This window comes from Piliocolobus tephrosceles, chromosome 7 (assembly GCF_002776525.5).
Source record: "Piliocolobus tephrosceles isolate RC106 chromosome 7, ASM277652v3, whole genome shotgun sequence".
NCBI lineage: Eukaryota > Metazoa > Chordata > Mammalia > Primates > Cercopithecidae > Piliocolobus > Piliocolobus tephrosceles.
Genome location: NC_045440.1, coordinates 127,611,211 through 127,631,367, shown reverse-complemented (window position 1 = coordinate 127,631,367; position 20,157 = coordinate 127,611,211). Strand labels below are relative to the sequence as shown.

At 42.0% G+C, this 20,157-nt stretch overlaps 1 protein-coding gene across 1 annotated transcript in view; it reads right to left on the bottom strand.

The window, feature by feature from the left end:
- Positions 1-20,157, bottom strand: part of FER1L6 (fer-1 like family member 6) — a 180,925-nt gene that overhangs the window by 36,463 nt on the left and 124,305 nt on the right. Inside the window, exons 25-32 of the mRNA XM_023223018.2 lie at positions 18,275-18,501; positions 16,321-16,443; positions 15,065-15,104; positions 13,675-13,790; positions 12,536-12,667; positions 11,501-11,626; positions 6,779-6,906; positions 639-809 (exon numbers count right to left, since the gene is read on the bottom strand). Coding sequence (XP_023078786.2) covers positions 639-809; positions 6,779-6,906; positions 11,501-11,626; positions 12,536-12,667; positions 13,675-13,790; positions 15,065-15,104; positions 16,321-16,443; positions 18,275-18,501 — 1,063 coding nt within the window. The remainder of the gene's footprint in view (positions 1-638; positions 810-6,778; positions 6,907-11,500; positions 11,627-12,535; positions 12,668-13,674; positions 13,791-15,064; positions 15,105-16,320; positions 16,444-18,274; positions 18,502-20,157) is intronic.

Sequence of the window (20,157 nt, the reverse complement as noted above, 5' to 3'; positions counted from 1 at the left end):
ATATTTGAGGTGATGGATATCCCATTTGCCCTGATGTGATTATTATGCATTGTATTCCTGTATCAAATATGTCATATACCATACACATACACACACACACACACACACACATATCTATGTACCCACAAAAATTAAAAATACATTTGAAAAAAGAGTGAAAGTTGGGTCAGTTCTTCCTTCATTTGTAAAATGTGGGTAACACCTCAAAGGGTGGTTCAGAAAATTCAATGAGATACTCCATGTAAAGTGCTTTATCAAAAGTACATAAGTGTTATAATTAGCTTGGACACTGGCATTTGTATTATATTAATTCTTCTTCTTCTAGCATTATTCTCCACCAGGGGAACCTTATTTCAAGGCACATCTGACTCAGTGAACACATACGTCTAGCTCTTGACTCTTGAACCTGCCCTTGGTTCTCAATCAGAGCTGCCTCCCCAGTCACCACTACTCTCAAATGCACTGAACAGAGTCTCCCCAACAGCAGCCAGCTCTGCTGATGTGGAGCCCATTTGAGACATTAAAGCTGAGCCTGGTCTGGCCTTCCTAGAGATCAACAACTGGGATGCAGAGTCTGGAGCCCTAAAAGCTACAACAGCTTCAGAATACCAAGTGTCTCCCGGGTAGAAAGAACTTACATCTCATACTGGCTCTGCAAGCCACAGATGGCTCGGTGTTTGCTGTAGAAGCGGTTCTCCAGGTCGATCTTGGTCTCACCAATAAGGTCATCTGTGCCAATCATGTCATGGTCATAGATCAGGATGGAGAGCAGGGACTCCTTTGGGAATGTGGCTTGGATCTCAAATGACCTGTGGTCCAAGCAGAGACTTCAAGAGTCAGTAAAATTTGGTGACACAGGGAGCCATTCCCAGCTTCACTTTTAGCTAGCCCGCTATTCATGTGAACTCATGAAACACTCAGCAACTCAGTTAATACTTAGCAGATATTTGTTTGGTTTAATTTTTCATTGCAGTACAAATAATTTTCAATTCTGTTATCAATTTCAAATAGCCAATAATCTCCCCTTTTCATGGGCCACATCTTATAGTCTTCAACTAGGGTGACGGAGAGGAAAAACTTTGGATTTTGGTTTCAAACAGGACTGATTTTTAATTTTGGTTTTGAATCTGTAACTTCCTGATTGTAAAACTTTGGGAAAGTTATTTAATTCATCTTAACCTCCATATTATAAATGAGTATATATGTCTTCTTTATAAATTTAGCATAGGGTTTAAAGGCAGTATTGTTTCTATAAAACACGTACTTTACTTTCAGGCATTCAACTGGTGCCCAGTATGTTGCCATTCCCCTTCCCCTCCATTATTGCTTCATCAACAAATACTAGCTATATTTATTTTAAATGAAAACCTTATCAAGGATGAAAAATTATAAAAACATAGAATTGCAAGACCAAAGTGCTGTCTCTACAAGACTATGAGCCCCTTGAGAACAGGGACCTGCCTTTCTTTTTTTGGTTTCTGCATTGCTGGAGCCTGCACTTGACCTGTAGAGAGTACACACAAAATAAATGTTTCTGTGACCCATACGAGATCTCAGAAATCACCATATCCAATCCCTTCATTTTACAGATAAGGACATTGAAATCTAGAGAACACTCACGACTTGCCCAAGATCATCAATCAGGCCAATCTAAGTGCCAGGGTCCTAATTCCTAGCTCAATGCTCCTTCCATGAAACCACACCAATGCAAGTTGTCTCAAGGAGCATTAATGCTGTTGGATTTCCTGTGATGATAAGTTATCCATGCTACTGAGTTCCTGCATTGGGACTGGTACTTGAAAATTAAATGTTAAGCAAAACTCTACATTATAGGGAAATGGCTTCCTGAAAACAAAATCAAGGACACAGCAGTATTCTCCAGCTGTCTAAACCGTCTGCTCTGGTACAGGATGGGCTGGGCTGGGAGCAGTGGACAGAAAGGACGGGGAGCAAGGAGAATGCGAGCCCATTATTTCCCTGCATGTCCACAGGGCTGTCTGGGCTGCTGCCCTAATGGTCAGATCCACTTAGCCCTGACACTCACTCCCCAGTGAAGCAGGCATAGCAACTGCAGCATGCCCAAGCCAATTAACCCTCCTCAGAGAGAAAAAAGCAGAGACGCTGGACAGCTCCAGTGATTGTAACTGACAGAAGCGGCTCTAGCAGGCCAGGGATATGGTTGTGTGGGAAAGAAATCTGTATTCCATCTGAAGGCACAGTATTGCCTGCCTGAACTCCAAGATTTACATTCTAAACTGTAATTGATACTCTGCAGGTGCATCACAAGGAAGCCTCCAGCCATGTGCCCCTGAGCCATCACCATTACTGTCACTGGAAGGACTTATTAAGGGTTTAACTCCTGCTGGCAACCATGGCAGAAGACTTAATCACCCTGGCCCATCTCCCCAAGCTGTGGGCCCACATATTAATCTCACATAAATTTCAAACGAAGCTGTCAATAAAAGTTACCAAAAACAGGGTCGGGCGCGGTGGCTCACACCTATAATCCCAGCACCGTGGGAGGCCGAGGCAGGTGGATCACTCGAGGCCAGGAGTTCAAGACAAGCCTGGCCAACATGGTGAAACCCTGTCTCTACTAAAAATACAAAAATTAGCCCAGCATGGTGGTGGGCGCCTGTAGTCCCAGCTATTTGGGAGGCTGAGGCAGGAGAATAGCTTGAACCTGGCAGGCAGAGGTTGCAGTGAGTCGAGATCGTGCTACTGCACTCCAGCCCGGGCGACAAGAGCAAAACTCCATCTCAAAAAAAAAAAAAAAAAAAAAAAAAAAGTTACCAAAAACAGCCCACTATGGTTGAACTTCCAGTCACCCAGGGAAAAATTAGCCTTATACCAACTTGTCAGTGAGGTACTATCCCTAGATGCAAGGGTAGTTTGGGAAAATAGAATGCATCATGAAATGGGCCAAAACTGAGACTTGGTGAAAGAACGAAGAGCCTCTGAGCTTCAGAGGAACGATGTTCCATTGTTCATTGGGTCATTCATTCATTCTTTAATGTATTCACTTGTTCATTCAGTATTTATTGTGTGTCTACCACGTGCCAGGCACTGCAGTTTTTAAGAGATAAGTAAAACAATTTCTTTCCAGTGGGGAAGGCAAATAAGAATATGGCTAAATCAGGTGGCAGGAGCTCCAACAGAGTTATAGGCAGGGTGTTACTAGTACACCTGTCTAGGGAGGGGTGACTACGGAAGGTTTCACAGAGATGACTCTTTGACTGAGCCTTGAGTGCAAATGGAAGTTCTCTGTGCTCCAGATCTGCAGAACTTCTAATCTTAGCCATTTTCCCAACCAGGTCAAGCTCCCTGATCGTACAGGCAATTTTATATCTGCCTGATTTTTTTTTTATTCCCTGCCTCCTCCATAGGGGCATAGGTTCCATGGAAACAGGGTCATGCACCCTTTATACCTCTCCAGTAGCTGGCACATAGTCTGTCACCAAAATGACAACCTGATGGGAAAGAAAAAAACATTTGCAATCTACTCACAGGGTGATGGTGAGTTTCATGTGTCTACTTGACTCAACTATAGTCTCCAGTTATTCAATCAAACACTAATCCAGGTGTTGCTATGGTGGCATTTTGTAGATGTAATTAACATCCACAATTAGTTGACTTTAATTGAAGAAGATTCTCCTTAATAATCTAAGTAGGCCTTTTCTAACCACTTGAAAACCCTTAAGAGCAAAAACAATAATCTCATAATAAAGAGGAAAAGCAGCATATATTGCTACGGGTCGAATTGTGTCTCCACCAAAAGATAAGTTGAAGCTCCAGATCTAGCACCTCAAAATCAGACCTTATTTGGAAGTGAGGTCTTAATAGAGGTAATCAAGCTATAATGAGGTCATTAGGATGGGCTCTAATGCAATATGACTGGTGTCCTTATGAAGAGGAAAACTTGGCACAGAGACAGATGTGCACAGAGGGAGATGATATGGAGAGATGCTGGGAGCAGGCCACGTGGAGATGAAGGCTGATATTGGAGCAATGCATCTACCAGCCAGAGAGCACCAGGAATTGCCAGCAGATCACCAGAAGCTGGGAGGGAGGCAGGGAATGGAGGCTCCCATGCAGCCCGCAGGAGGAAGCAGCCCAGAACATCACACTTTCAGTATCCCAAACTGTGAGAATGAATTTCTGTTGTTTCAGCCACCCAGTTTATGGTACTTTGTTAAGGAAGCCCTGGGGAATTCTCTCTCTCTCTCTCTCTCTCTCTCTCCTCTGCTAGGTCCCTTCCTGTGGTGGAACCCTGATTGATACCCACAGTTCCTGCCACATCACATCCTCCCTACACTCTGAACTTTGCAGGGCAAAGAATACCCATCCCTTCCCACCCCCTCATCACTTCCAAGATGGTCTTATGCCTTCCCAGGGTCTTCACAGGACTTGCAGCAGCCTATGGTAATCACACATTTATTTGATGTTCTCTCAATATTCGTGGGCACCTTGAAGGTACAGACTGTGGCTTGGTCCTCACTGTGTCCCAGCACTTAGCAGTGTGCCTGACACATGGTGGATTCCCAGTAACTGTGAGGAATAAATGAAGTTCTGCAGGTGGGCAAGAAAAGGAAAGGCATGTCATGGTGAGGGCACAGCAAGGACAAAGTCCTGCAGATGTGAATGAGTAAGGGGAGATAGAGCTGGTTTATTAACCCATTGTTCAATTCCTTAGGATCTCATTTTGCTTTATGGTTAATTATCAAGGTGGTGGAGACAATGGGAAACATTCTGGGAAACCATAAGAGCCATGAGGAAGAAACTGTCAAAGCCTATAGACATGCACCATATCAAGATGATGGGGAGATAGGGCCCCATTAAATCCCACGGACAACTGACTGGCATTTTGTCCATCTAGCCACCCACTGACCCATGCACCCATCCATCCATCCATCTATCTGTTCATTCCACAAATACATAGTGAGCACCTGCTGTGCGCCAGGCCCTGTCCTAGGTGCTGGGGATATGGCATTAACCAGACTAGACTAAGTCCTTGCTCAAATACTTCTTACATTCTAGTGGGGAGATGGGAGATGGCCAATAAATCCATAAACATCTAATCCATGTCAGAGGCTAGGAAGAAAGGTAAAGCAATGCAAGATACCAGGGCACCAGGGTTTGGAGGCTGTGACACCCTCACACTGATACTGAGATGCTGAAGTTATGAGGAAGGATTCCACAGACCCCAGGTCAGGCACAAGAATCCTCTACTCTCCCTGCTGGAACACTGTGGGATTGTGCTGGCAACTTCTGTTCCTAAGTAAAAATTAAATACATATCCAACAAAACATCCACATCTGGAGAGCTTTTGGATGAGGTGCTGCAATATTAGAGGGAGGAGGGAACATTTACTTCATCATCCTCTTGTTTGCCATAACCATATAGCAGGTAGTAAAACAAGTCTAGTTCATGGCACTGTGGTGAAAGTAGCTCATAAAAAGCGTGCCAAGTGGTTGTCACACTGAAGCACTAGTTACCTAAGCGGCAGGTGACGATAAAAGTCATCTCTAGATGAGGGAAGCAAGGGTAAGTTCCCCTAGCACTGTCATTCGCATTAATCTGGACAGGCAAGATCATTTATTGCCCTCATTTCCTCAGGAGCAATAAAATGTAAGAAGCTAGTGCTGATTAAATGTCAGAGGCTGCAAAGTGATCACAGATGTGTAAATGAATTTAAATGGGGCCAATGGAGATTTTATCCTATGTTCCTGCTTACTCAAGAAACTCAAGAAAAAAGAAATTAAACACACTAAAGATGTATCCGCTGCTACCACAATTACCAAGGTGGAGAGGAAGGGAGCTAATGTGTTCTGAGTGTCAATTGTGTGCTGGCATAGCCAATGTGATGTGCTAGATGCTTTACTCATGTAATCTTCTAAAGGAATCTGAGATTTAGGTGTCACTGTTGCTGCTTTGCAGGTCAGGAAAACTAGGAACAGAGAGGTTAAGCCATCTGCACAAGGTTGTAGAGCTTGTATGTGGCAGAATGAAACCCAGGCCACCTTGATTCCAGAGTGAACGATGGGTGCAAAAACTCAAACAGGGAACAGCAATGCATAGCACATCCTATTATAGGATCAGTGAGCATGGCAGGGTTGCTGTGAGCGGGCAAATGCCTAATCCCCTTATGCAAATGCAGTAGCTTTTAACACTTTACAGGAAAACAAAGCACAACTTGAGGACAGAGTTCAACTTTTTGACCTCAGGAGTCACCTCAAATGAACCTCAAAATGATATGATGGAAAAATCCCTTTAGTAGGAGACAAAAGACTAAACTTCTGGCCCATTATCCCCCAATTGTGTCATTTGAACTTGAATATGTTTCTTAACCTCCCTAGACCTTGGCTGCCTTGTTTATAAAAAGGAAATCTCTGCCCTGTTCAAAAGCACAAGGCTGAATCCAGTGACCCTGCAAGATGCCTATTAAATCTAAAATCCAGAAAATGGTAATTAGAGAGCTGTGGGTATCTATTTCTCTACTTAAGTTCACAAAAAAAAGTAAGAGAAAAAAATTATAGTAAAGAAAGCTATGGGTAAGGAGATCACTAAGTACCACCAAATTCCTCAGGGGACCATGGAAGAATTCCACCCTGCTCCATGGACATAGGTTTGGTTGGTTTTTACCAAGAGCAGAAGCCAGCATTTAACCTCCTGGCACCATTTCACCCAGGAACACACACATGCACACACCATCCCCACAGAAACACAGCAGGAGCAGGCGCAGAAAGGACAATAAAACACAGCCCAGATGGCCACTGACCTTCCAAATACTGGGTTCAGTTGTTTGGGGATGTATTTATCACGGTCTTTGATTTCTGTCTTGCCAAGCTTGATCACAATGTAGGGATCTGATTTGCCATCTGGATCAGCTGGACTAAGATTAAATGCCTAGAAAGGAAAAAGAAAATGTCTTTGGCTCAATAGCTCTCAACGTTGGTTGTATGCTGGGATTACCCGGGTGCTTTCAAAAATGCTAATGCCTGACTTCTGTCTCTAGATAGTCTGATTTAATGGGCCAGGGCTTTGGGCTTTTGAAAAACTCCCTAGATAATTCTAGTGTGAAGACAAGGTTAAGAGCCACTACTTTAGCATCTGCATTTTGCTGTTAAAAAGAAAAATTACTGGCTTTGCCCAAGTTCAACTTTCTCTGGAGTCATCTCCTCGGTTGGAAAGAAGCTCTTGGCACAGAAAAACGAGAAAAATGCTGGACCGGGAGGCAGAAGGCATGAGTTTGAGTTCTAGTTCTACAGTCATGCACCTCTTTATGATGTCTTGGTCAAGGACTGACCACATGTACGACGGCAGTCCTGTAAAATTATAATGGAGCTGGAAAATTCCTATGATCCAGGGACATCATATCTGTTGCAGTGTTGTAGTGCAACACATTACTCACATGTTTGTGGTGATGCTATAAGCAAACCTACTGTGCTAACAGTCATATAAGACTATACAATCACGTACAGTACGTAATACTTGACAATGACAATAAATAATGATATTACTGGTTTATTTACTATACTATACTATACTTTTTGAACTTTAGAGTGTACTTTTTCTATTTATTATAAAAAAGTTAACTGTAAAACATCCTCAGGCAGGTCCTTCAGATGTCATCCAGAAAAAGGTGTTATTATAAGGGATAACAGCTCCATGCATGTGATTGCCCTTGAAGACCTTCCAGTGGGACAAAATGTGGAGGCAGAAGACAGTGATACTGATGATCCTGATCTTGCATAGGCCTAGGCTAATGTGCGTGCATGTGTGTGTGTGTGTGTCTTACTTTTTAACAACAAAGTTTAAAAAGTAAAAATAAAACAATTTAAAAATAGGAAAAAGCTTATCAGCTAAGGATGTCAAGAACATATTTGTATATAGCTGAACAATGTGCTTGTGTTTTGACCAGAGTCAAGTTAAAAAACCTTAAAAGTCTATAAAGTAAAAAAGTTATAGTAAGCTAAAGTTAATTTATTATTGAATAAGGACAAATGTATTTTATAAATTTAGTGTAGCTTAAGTACACAGTGTTTCTAAACTTTACAGTAGCAAAGAGTAACATCCTAGGCCTTCACATTCACTCACCACTCACTCACTGACTCACCCAGAGCAACTTCCAGTCTGGCAAGCTCCATTCATGGCAAGTGCTCTAGACAGGTGTACCTTTTTTTAAAATCTTTCATACTGTACTTTTTACTGTACCTTTTCTATGTTTAGATACACAAATATCATTGTGTTACAATTGCCTACAGTAGTCTATACAGTAACGTGCTGTACAGGTTTATAGTCTAGGAGTGCAATAGGCTATACCATCATGTAGGAGGCCATACCATCTAGGTTTGTGTAAATACAGTCTGACACTTGCACAACACTGAAACAGCCTAACAACACATTTCTCAGAACGTATTCCCATTGTTAAGAGACATATGACTATATTTCTTTTTTTTCTTTTCCTTTCAGACAGTATCTTGCTCTGTCACCCAGGCTGGAGTACAGTGGCATGGTCTTGGCTCGCTGCAACTTATGCCTCCCAGGCTCGAGTGATCCTCCCACCTCAACCTCCCAAGTAGCTGGAACTACAGGCATGAGCCACCATGCCCCACTAATTTTTCTATCAGAGATGGGGTCCCACCATGTTGCCCAGGGTGGTCTCAAACTCCTGAGCTCAAGCAATCTGTCCACCTTGGCCTCCCAAAGTGCTGGGATTACAGGCATGAGCCACAGCACCTGGCCTTACTACATTTCTAAGTAGTGTGTGATATTGGGCAAGTCATGTCGACTCTCTGAGATCTACCTGTAAAATCATGGGGCAGACCTGAAGGCCCTTCCCAGAACTAATGGTCTCTGAATCCATGACCCTGTGACTCTTGCATTTAGCACTGACCAGTTGAATGATGATCTGTTTCTGAGAGTAAAGTCTGATTCCAGACAACCTAGGCCTTAAACTGTCAAAGGCAAATACTTTCTAAGGAAAGGCCAGAGTAGGAGGATGGTAAGAAATGGTATCAAAAAGATGGAAAAACTCTGCAGCAATGAAAGCTGAGAAACAATTCCATATTTAGGACTCTATCCTGTAGATAGAATAGTGTGAGCCTATAAATCTGTACGTTCAAGGATGTTCACTAGAACACTGTTTAATAGCCAAAAATTATAAGCAATCTATTTGTAGATTACTGGGGAATAAATACAATACAAAACAGTCCTTCCCATTTCTTCTTGTCACATCAGCCAATTTTAATTCTTTACAAAGCAGTTATCTCTGACATGAATGCTGTTTATTTATCTGTTCCTTTGTTTATTTTTATATCTTCCTAATTCTCACATCACCCTCAACTAGTATGTAATCTCCATGAGAGCAAGAGCACTGTTTATCTTGTTCATTACTTTACCTCTAGGACATAGAACAGGGTCTTCCTAATATTTATTGGATAAATAAATGAATACTACATTTATTCAAGAAAATGCTATACAGCTGCTAAGAGGAATGAAGACCTGTACATACTAATTTAGAAAAAATGGCCCATGTATCTTGTTAAGTAAGGAAAAAAAGAGGTGGGGAAATTTGATTTCTTTCTTTATGCAAGTTTTAAGTAGCATTTTTTTTACTTGTTAGTGTTCTTTTAATTAAAAGATTTGATAATTTAATCAATTAAATATTAGTATGAGAGCAAACCACACATAATCAAACTACTAGAAATATGAATGGAAAGTATCGACTGTCCATAACTCGTGAATTTGCCTAGGACTGCCACCTTCTGACTCCCTGTTTGTTCAAGTCCCTCCTGTTCTCAAGTTCCAGCCCATGGCCTCCCTCCCCCATGCTACCTCCTGGACAGAAACCTGATCTGTTTCTCTGGCCTTTGCCTAGAAGGTACTAAACCCATAAAAGGTGTGCAGTAGATATTTTCTGAATGAATACATGAATAAGGAGATACATCTTTCTCCAATCTCTGTAGTTCACAGAAATTCTTCCTTCTCCTTCCTACTGTTCATACTATTTCTGGATTCCCCAAACTGTATCTTAGAGAACTTTAGCTCTGTAAGATTTTCTGTAGTGGGGAAAAAGATAAGAGGCAAAAGTTTAGAAAATGCTGGTCAAGATTACAAATAGGGTTTAATTGCTTCTGAAAAGCTCAGAGCCTTGGATGTGCTCATGAGCTTTGTAAATCTCAAAGGCTGGAGAAGGAAATACGCACTATTTCTCCAATTTATTTGAACATATGTTCTGTTTCCTAAGGAACGCCTATTTCTCCCAAAACACAAGTGACCTCCTGAACAAAATTTTGAAAAGGTTAGTGTAAAGCATCCTGAGGGTGGTGTTTCATGTTGACTACCCAACACTGTCAATGACTCTACCAGTTCTTCTCATCTTTCCAACTACACTGTGTGACTTCTCTTTGAAGGCAGAGACTATGTTCTTTTCATCGCAACATCCCTGGCACGTGGTGGTTGTGGTGGTGATACAGAGGATGATGAAGGAAACCTGAGAACTGCATGATGGAAAAACATTTATTTCTCCCTTAGCATTAAAGGATAATTCATTTTTATTTTGTGTTATATTTATGTTTCTTTGAAAGAATGTAGGCAATGGAAGCAAACAGTTGACATAAAATAAGAGCATTATAATAAAATACAATTACAAAAACCACATCCAAGGTCAGGAGATTAAAGCAAATCCATGAAGCACTGGGGTTCATATGGTTGCTTTGATCGAGCGTTAAATCTGGCCCTGAGCTTCTGCTAATGAGGCCGAGAAGTTTCATAATCAAAGTTTTGTGCTGTCATTATCAGAAAGAAGCTTAGAGGAGTTAACATCTTTCTTGGAAACACATTCAAAGCGAAATTTCCTACTGCAATAGTGCAGAGGCATGGCTGTGGGAGGAGAATTTCACAGTAACTGCTGCCCTGTTCTGCCTTGGTCCTTCCCCCTAACTGTCTTTCCTGTAGTTTCCTGTTTCTCTCCTATTTAGTTCCCTCTCCTGCCACGGGCAACCACAGGGAGCAGATAAAACTACACAGACAGAACAGTCCTGTATGCTCAGAAAAGCCATAACATGTCTGTTTTGCCAGCCTAACTTCATACCCCCATATGTTGAACCCCTAACTCCTAAGGTGACTGTAGTTGGAGACATGGCTTTAGGGAGGTAATTAAGGTTAAATGAGGTCATAGTGGTGCTGCTCTAATATGACAGGGCTAGTGTCTTTATAAGAAGAGGAGAATATATCAGAGCTCGCTCTCTCCCTATGTACACTTGCACAGAGGAAAGGCCATGTGAGGAGGACACAACAAGAAGGCAGCCATCCACAAGCCAGCAAGAGAGGCCTCACAAGACACCAACCCTGGTAGCAACTTAATTATAGACTTATGGCATTCAGAACTGTGGGAAAGTAAATTTCTGTTGTTTAAGCCTCCCAGTCTGCCATATATTTTATTATGGCAGCCTGAGCAGATAAATACACCCCCTCAAAGCAAACAAGGATGGCTCACCGCGACAATGTATACTCTGATCAGCACTGTGACAGGGTAACTGGGTGGAATCCCTTGCTGGATTCTCAGCTGCCTGCTGTCCTCAGAGTTGGAATCCTCGGGGCTTTTGTAGATGCAGAAGGAGCCCTGGAACCACAAAATGCAACCCACTGAAATGAGATGGTCATATGTCCCGCCAAAACCCACAGAGAACACAGTGCTGGGAAAATGAGCACAGCCTGGGAATCTGAAGCACCTGGATTGGTGCTAAATTTGCCAGTTGGGTGTCCTTGGGCAATTTATGTAGCCTGCTTGCATCTGAGCTTCTTCATGGTACACCCATGAACTGGCATTGTACATTAACACCCCCACACAGGACTGTTATATGAGGAACAGAACAGATGGGACACGAAGTGCCTTTTACATGTGGGGTGCTGTGCTAGTGCTTCCCCCATTATCCATTCAATCCTGACTTCAGTATTCCTATTTCCAGACATAGCAACTGAGGCTTAGGGAGGTGAAGCACTTTGTTCCAGATCATGCAGTTGGTTAGTACTATAACTAGGATTTGAATCCAGATGGGCAAACTGTAATGCCTGTGCTATTTCCAACATAGCATGCTGCATAGAAAGGGCCCAGCTTGTTGTATGTTTATAGCGAATGCTGGCTACTACTTTGTGATGTTCACACTGTAAGTCTGCCAGATGAAGGGCTGGTGTTGCCTGATTAGTTTAATTGTCCAACTGGTAGGCTTGCATAAGTCACACATTTGGTATGCCAGGGGTAGAGAGAACAAAGTAAAGTTCAGTGTTCCTTTCAGGTAATGAGTCTGTCTCCTTATTTTTCACCAGACTGAGTTGCAATCCACTGGTCACAAACCAAAAATATCTTAAAAGACTGGGGTTAGGTTTTGTGGAGCTCTAGAGACGGACTTGAGTACAAATTAAGGATTTTCCCTACACACATCCCACACCACAATTCCGTTAACATAATTGAGTCATACCTGACATTTATGGACAGGGAGAGCCAAATAAAAGGATTAACAATGGAACCTGCCTTAAATTTTCCTATGACTCGATCTCCATCAAGACCATGGTCATCTTCTGTAGACTTGCCTCTGAAGAGCTCAAAAGTTTTCACCCAGTCTTCAAAATTGTTGAATTCACTCTCGAGATCACCATCATATATCTTTAGGGCAAAGGAAGAAGATTGTGTTAAGAGGAAGGAAAGCCCAGGATTGATTTAACGAGAAATGCCAAGATTCTCCAAAACCAGCCTTGATATGTGTCCCTTGGGAAAATCTGAGGCCATTGGTAATTTATCTTCAGCAAGATAAGGAACATGGATTGGCTCAGCACTCCTGAAACTGCTACTATGAATTTTATGAAATGTTTTCATGAACTTTTAAATTCTAAAAAGTATAGGTAAATTTTTAAAAATTGTAATATGTAAGTATAGATACAACAAACCTTTTAGAGCTAATTGATGCCATTGGTTGTTGGATATAGACTATAATACTTTGAGGAGATTCAAATCAATAATGTTCATTAAATATCTAATTATTAACATATATAAAGCGATGGAATACTTGTTTTTATTGTAATGCATATAGACATGAAGTTTCCAAGTGGAAAATTATATACATGCTTTGGAAATGCAAAATTGAGTTGAGTTTTACATTTGGTAGTATAATTTACTTATTCAGCTTTCCTATATAAATTGTTTACCTAAATTGGTTATCTATATATATAATTTTCACACTTCAAATTTTCATAGCCATCAATATACCTCTAGCTAATACCCTCTGACTAATATTAAGATTGGTCTAATGGAGCTGACTTTAGTTGGAGTTAAATCTCCTGCTACCTTGAGTGTGTACACATTTGCATGATGATGACAAGCACCTAGAGATGAGCCAAGGGGAGCTCAAATGCTGTAGATTAATTTGCAAGGTCCACACTAAACAATTTAAGTTGTGTCCCTTCTCCATATGAAGGTATAGAAAATGGAAAATGAACAAGCTTCCTGTCTTGGCTTAAATGTACATCAAAATTTACTTCTCTACATCGATGATGATGAAGACAAAATAAGTCAGTTAAACAAAGGCATGACTAGGGTTGACCCAAGCACTAACAGAACCTCATTGCTGAGCATCCCTCCCCATCCATGGCACAGAAGTCTGTGTCCCCACATACCTCCAAGACGGCCAGGTTGGGGATTCCATCATCTTTGAGTTTCTTCTTGAGCATTTTGTCTTTCTTCTTCTTTGGGCCATCTTCTATATCTACCACTACCTCATCTGGCTTTGCCTCTGTGGATATTCAGCAGAAATTAGATTTCTCATGGCGGTTGAGATGAGAAGGAACAAAGCCAAGCTCCTTCTTTCCCTTTGCTCTGACATGTCGTATGTTGTGACCCTTCAGAAGTAGTAACTTGTGACCTTTCTTTTTAAAAAGAAACAGTAACTTTTTGCTGTAGGATTGTTACATATAGTCGGTACAGTGCCTGACTGCAGGGCACCCCATGCATATATAAATCCAACGTCAGTGGATCCCCTAGGGCTGGGCAATAGGAATAGGGCAATGGCCCTATTCTATGGGCCAATGTGTTACAGTACATGTAAGAACTCATTAAACTAGGCACAGAGAGAATAATTTGCCCATTCACCCAACTAGCAAAGAACAGACTTGGAACTTGGACTGACTCCAAAGCTTTTTGGAGTCACTCTCTCTCAGATCCATTCAGGGACTTGAGATACATCTAGTTCAATATGAGGCTCAAATATCCTAAGGGTCTTGTGTGCAAAGTTGTTAGTGGGATTACTCAGTAATTTTTTTAGCAGCAGGCTCTGCAGGGGAGAAACCGCCTGATATGGACTCTAGCTCTGTTATTTTCTAGTTGTGTAATGTTGGACAAATTACTTGACCTCTTTGTACCTCTGTTTCATCATTTGCAAGCTGAGGGTACTATTTCCTATGACAAGGGGTTGGTCTTAGAATTACACGTACTAATTAGGAGTGGTCTGAGGAACTGAGCCTGGCTCTGGTTTTTCCACCTCTATCAGCATCAAATGAAAGAACATTGACTGCTTAGTGTTACAATTGTATTTAGGCTGAGACCTACTGTTGGCCTGAATTGAGTTTGCGGTCATTTGAAATCTGAGGCCTCTCATTTGACCTTCTGCCAAACAAGAGCTGTCCAATCCTGTAGACTGAGTTTTGGAACCCAAATCCAGGTCTTTATACTCACCTCTAATAAAGTTTATCATGTTGATCTTGACCGGTCATCCAGATTGCTTCTATTTTTATTCTACGGTTTCTACATTAAGACTGTCAACATAGGAATTTGAGCCAAAGGGTCCATTCCAGCACTGAACTGAATTCAGAAGAACTGAGATCTGGTTCCAGTCCAGCACCAAGAGCTACATGACCACATTTTAGAGTGTTGTCATCTTCCTGAGATTGTTTCTAAACTCAGGAAAGGAGGGAGTTGAGCTCTAATACACCTCCCATGGCTTCCATTTTACAATTTTCTTGTAACAATGGCCCTATTCTATGGACAAATGTCCCCAGAATATCTGCTTACCTGTATTGCCTTTTTTTCCCTTGGGATTTCTCTCCTTTGCCTTTGAAAAAGGAGGAGACAAGATTATTGTCACCACAATACTTGATTTATTAATTCTGACTAACAATACTAATTCAATTATCTCAGCCCTCTGCATTACCAGAGAACACTATTTTAAAAGAGTATTCAAACAGTCTCTAAGCAGTCCCCCAAAATGAAACCTCACTGTTTGGGGGGTTTCAAGATCTGGGGATTAAGCCCAATAGGATGCCCTATCCTAGAAAGGACATATCCGCACATCCAAGAAAACTGTGATCAAGCTAGACATCTTTGTGCCCTATATGCAGGACCCTCTCAGCCACAAGGCAAGCAAACTATCTCCCCAATATTTTTCCACCTCCCTAGAGCATCTCCCTGGTCTGCACCATGAGTTGTGTCTGTTGGCGTGTCTGGTCCTTGGGATGGTACCATAGATTGGGGAGGCTAACAGAGAAAGAGGAAAGGGCTGAGTTCTCACAGGAAGTGATAGTGTCCACTGCAGCAAAAGGAGGGAGGTTGGAGGCAGGGACTAACATATGCTTTTTCAGTATATATCAATATTTGAGAAATAGTTCTAGATGCAACCATAGACTTTCCAAACTAAAGAATCAGAAGAGCATTCAATTAAATATAACATTAGAGTAATTTTTCTTCCCTTCCGTACTTAGGGGTGAGAAATCTTACCATAATCGGTTGCCGAGCTTTTGCCAGACTCTCCAGGCCTACTCTCCACTGGCTCTCCACCTTTATAACTAGATCTGTCTCATTCCATGGACAAGAGGCCCTGCTCTTGCTATGCAAACCCACTTATAGTACCATTTGCTAAGGCCATATGAACTTAGAATCCTGCTGGTGACTTGGGGTCCTTAGACTGGGGTATCTCCTGAGGCCCCCATAATTGATACCCACCTGTCCAGAGACCCCATTTCTCCCTGCTGGACCCCCCCTGAGTCTGGCTGGGGGGCAGATCCTTCAGACACCATGCTAGACTGAACATCCTTCCAGTATTTACAGCAGAGCTTGTGTCCTAGGGCCAGCTCCAGCCAAAAAGTTGGAATTTTGTAATTCAGGATCTCTGGTTCTTCCAGGCTTCTTACCTTTCTGCAGTTAACAGAACCACACCTGAGTAGGGCCTATGTACAGTGGCATTTAAAAGGAGGTTATCTAGGACTCAGGGTGGGAGAAGGCGCTGTTTTCTTATTGAGTCTCTTGACTGCCACAGGTAGGGGAGACTCTACCTTCTGGGCTTTCTTCAGGGAGGCATAATACTTAGACCACCAGTCAATCACGTTTTCAGCAGATTCATCCGCTATGGTCCTTTTTCTCCTCTTAGTGGACCTCCGGGAAGGTTTCCTGGGATCCTAGCAAGGGATGGGGAAATGAGTTATTAGTTCAACATCATTTGGCTGCATCCTGGTGGTCAACTGGCTTGTGAGGAAGTAAACATTTAGGTGTCCACTGGAAAACACACAGAGGTATCCACTGGTTTTGTGCTAGCAGCTCTCTGTATCACTTCCACAAATCAAAGTTCAATAATCTGTTCATCCATTCATTCATTGATTATTGAGCATATGTGAGATACTGTTTTTGACATTAAGGATGTGTGGAGAATTAGACACAATCCCACACTGGATAGCTTAGAATACAGGAGCTAGGCATGCAACAAATGAGAACTAGACTATATGATGCATGCGGTATAGCAGGGTTATAAATCATTAAGCAATTAATATAAATGTTGCAATTCTCAGTTTCCTCAACTAGGGGCAATAATACCTACCACTGTCCTGAGGATTAAGTGATATAATTTAGGCAATTCTTTGGTGTCATTTCTGATTTGAATGGGTACAAGTAAATGACTTCTGTCACATAAGCGATGGAGTAAGCAGGAGAGGGAGTGATAGACATGTGGTAGAAAGGAGGCATTTGTGGGAGAAGACAGGGGTCCTGCTGGAGCTATGGATGCAGGCGTCACCAGACAATCATCTTCCATTCACTCGCCAAGTCATCTCTTGAGTCTGTACCATGATCCAGGCACTCTAGCGAGTGCAGGGGATATAGGGATGTTAAAAGATTATCTCTTACCCTGCTGAGGCTCACAATTTTATGATGAATCTGAGATGAACACTGAATGCTGAACACTGAATCTGAGAAGTCAACAGAAAGTCACAGGTGCAATGCTAGGGGAATGCAGCAAACTGCGTAAGGCGTCACAGAGGGTCGCTGACCAGGCAAGAGATGAGAGCAGCCTGTGCAAATATCCGTTCCATGCACCTATCTCACTTTTCCACTCTTTTTTTAAATTTATTTCATCCTTTACCATTTGCTGGGCAGGTCGTTCCTTAAGACCTGTTTTTTTTAGATGGAGCCTTGCTCTGTTGCCCAGGCTGGAGTACAGTGGCATGATTTTGGCTCACTGCAGCCTCCGCCTCCCAGGCTCAAGTGATTCTCCTGCCTCAGCCTCCGGAGTAGCTGGGATTACAGGTGAGTGCCACCACACCTGGCTTGTTTTATTTATTTATTTTTTTAGTAGAGATGGAGTTTCCCCATATTGGCCAGGCTGGTCTTGAACTCCTGGCCTTGAGTAATCTGCCCACCTCAGCCTCCCAAAGTGCTAAGATTACAGGCGTGAGCCACCATGCCTGGCCCCTTAAGACCTTCTTAAAATGACCTTCTTTTTTAATTCAATTGGTACACCAAGATTTTTCACTCAAACATATAATTTAAAAAGATTAACCATATCCTTGTTTTGTGGTTCTTTGTGTACTTGTCAGTCTCTCCTTCCAGAATCTTTACTATTTTACTCCTCTTTAGAATCCAAAAGATGCATCTTCTTGGTCCCATACGATCTTGTACAAAGTAGGACCTAAATATTTGCGGAACATGCTTGGATGAAGAAACTCATGGCCTTTCCAAGCTAATGAATTAAGAAGAGTTTCTGTTCAATTAAATATTACTGTCAATTAAATATTAAAGTGACTAGCACTTTAATTTCATGCACATTAACTTTCTGATCCTACAACAAAGCTGTGAAGTGGGTATCAATATCCTCCTCATTTTACAAAGAATGAAATGATACTCAGAAATGTGAAGCTGCTTGCCCATGGTCACACTACAAGCAACTTCATATTGTTTGAGGCCTCCAATGCAAACTCCAATGAGCCTTGTAAATATGGAAAGGGATTTTAGTCTGACCTTAGGTTTTCCATCTTTTGGTGGCTCCTGGGCTACAGGTTTGTGTTCAGGCTCCAGCATCGGGGATGAGTCAGGGATGTCAACCAGGATGGCCGGCTGGGCCTGGGCAGAGTCGGGCACCACTGTGGGAGGTGGCTCCACATCCACATAAATGTGATCTGCTGGGGGATCCTGGGAGGAGCTGTGGGCTCCAGAGGACTCAGGGGCTGTTAGCGAATCTGAAGTCTCTGAAATGAAAGCACATCAGGTCAGGGAGCTGGGCTGCATCACAGGGTGGTCATTTCAGGAACCTAATACCAGGAAGATCTGGATTCAAATATGTCAGATTGCTAATATTTCTGAACCTCACTTTCTTATGTATAAAATGACAGTAAAAATACCCATCTCACTGGGAGGATGAAATGAGACCATGATATAAGGCATCTGGCACATAATAGGTCATCAATAAATGGTTGTATTTGTTAATGATCACTCAAAGTAATTTTAATCAATCGTGGTCATTGGGATTATGAAAATAAAGGTTTCGGGTACAGATTCTGTGTTGGGGGGGTTGTCTCCCTGCTGTGTGTTAATCTAGGGAGCCTTTGGAGCTCCAGAGAGCCATGAAGCCCCCAAAGGTAGGCAGAACCCTGGGCACATAAGTACATGTGCCTGGCAGGGAGCAGGGGTATGCCCAGAGCTTCGTGAGATTCTTAACTGGGCTGCTGATGCCATAGAAAGGTTATAACACTGTCCTTTACTGCCAAAGGTCCTCATCTCTCCGTTTTATGCTGTAGGAGTCAGTACTCGGGAGCATTTCCCAGTTCAGTACCCCCATCGCTGCCACAAACTCCAGAGTTTCTCTCCCCGCATTTGCTGACTTTCCAACAGCAAATTCAACCCAACAAACTCTTATGGGTATCTACTTCATACTGGGCATAGAGACAAACCAGTGAGACAGACTAGAAATCTTAGAAACGGACAGGGGATGTATGGCAACTTGGTTTATGAGAAAGATGGCAGTACAAATCACTAGGAAAATGAATGATAGGTTAGCAGACCCTTTGGGGGAAAAATGGTGCTCTATATGGAGAAAAATGCAGCTGAATCTCCACTTAAAATCATATATAAATGCAGATGATTAAAGATCTAAATGAGAAAGCTAAAACTATAAAGCTAGTAGAAGAAAATATAAGATAATACCTTTGTGACCAACGGGTGAGAAAAGATTTCTTAAACAAGACTAAAAATATAAACTATAAAGTTTAAAACATGGAGGGGTCTGATTTTATCTCAATCAAGGATTTCTGCTCATAGATACGAATTATAGACAAGGTTAGTAGTTACCATACTAGGAAAAGATATAAACAATATCTACAATCTATAAGATTTTAACATCTAGAAAATACAAAGAATTTGTGAATCAAAAAAATTAAAGCACATAAAATATGGGCAAAGGACATGAACTGGCATCACAGAAAGAAGATGAATATGGCAGCAAGGATATGAAGGGTGTGCAAACAGTAGCAAGCAGAGAAATTCAAGTTAAAATAAAAATTAGATACTAATCTATATCCACAGAGTAGCAAAAAGCTAAAACCAAACCAAAGCAAAACAAAAATCTAGAAAGTTGAATAATAGCAGGTGCTGCTGAGGAGTAGAAAAATAGGGTCCCAAATGCAGAAATGGTAGTATAGACTGATGTAGACTGGTGTAGATCAGTGCGGCTCTCTGGAGTGCCCCCGGTGCTAATTAATGAAAATATATGTGCGTATTTCCTGGGACCTAGCAATCTCACCCCTGGGTGTACATTCCACAGAAATTCCCACGTAGCATCTTCCCTCAGGGAACACACACAGGGATATTCATTGCAGCACTGATTATGGAAAGGGGAGTTGAGGCAG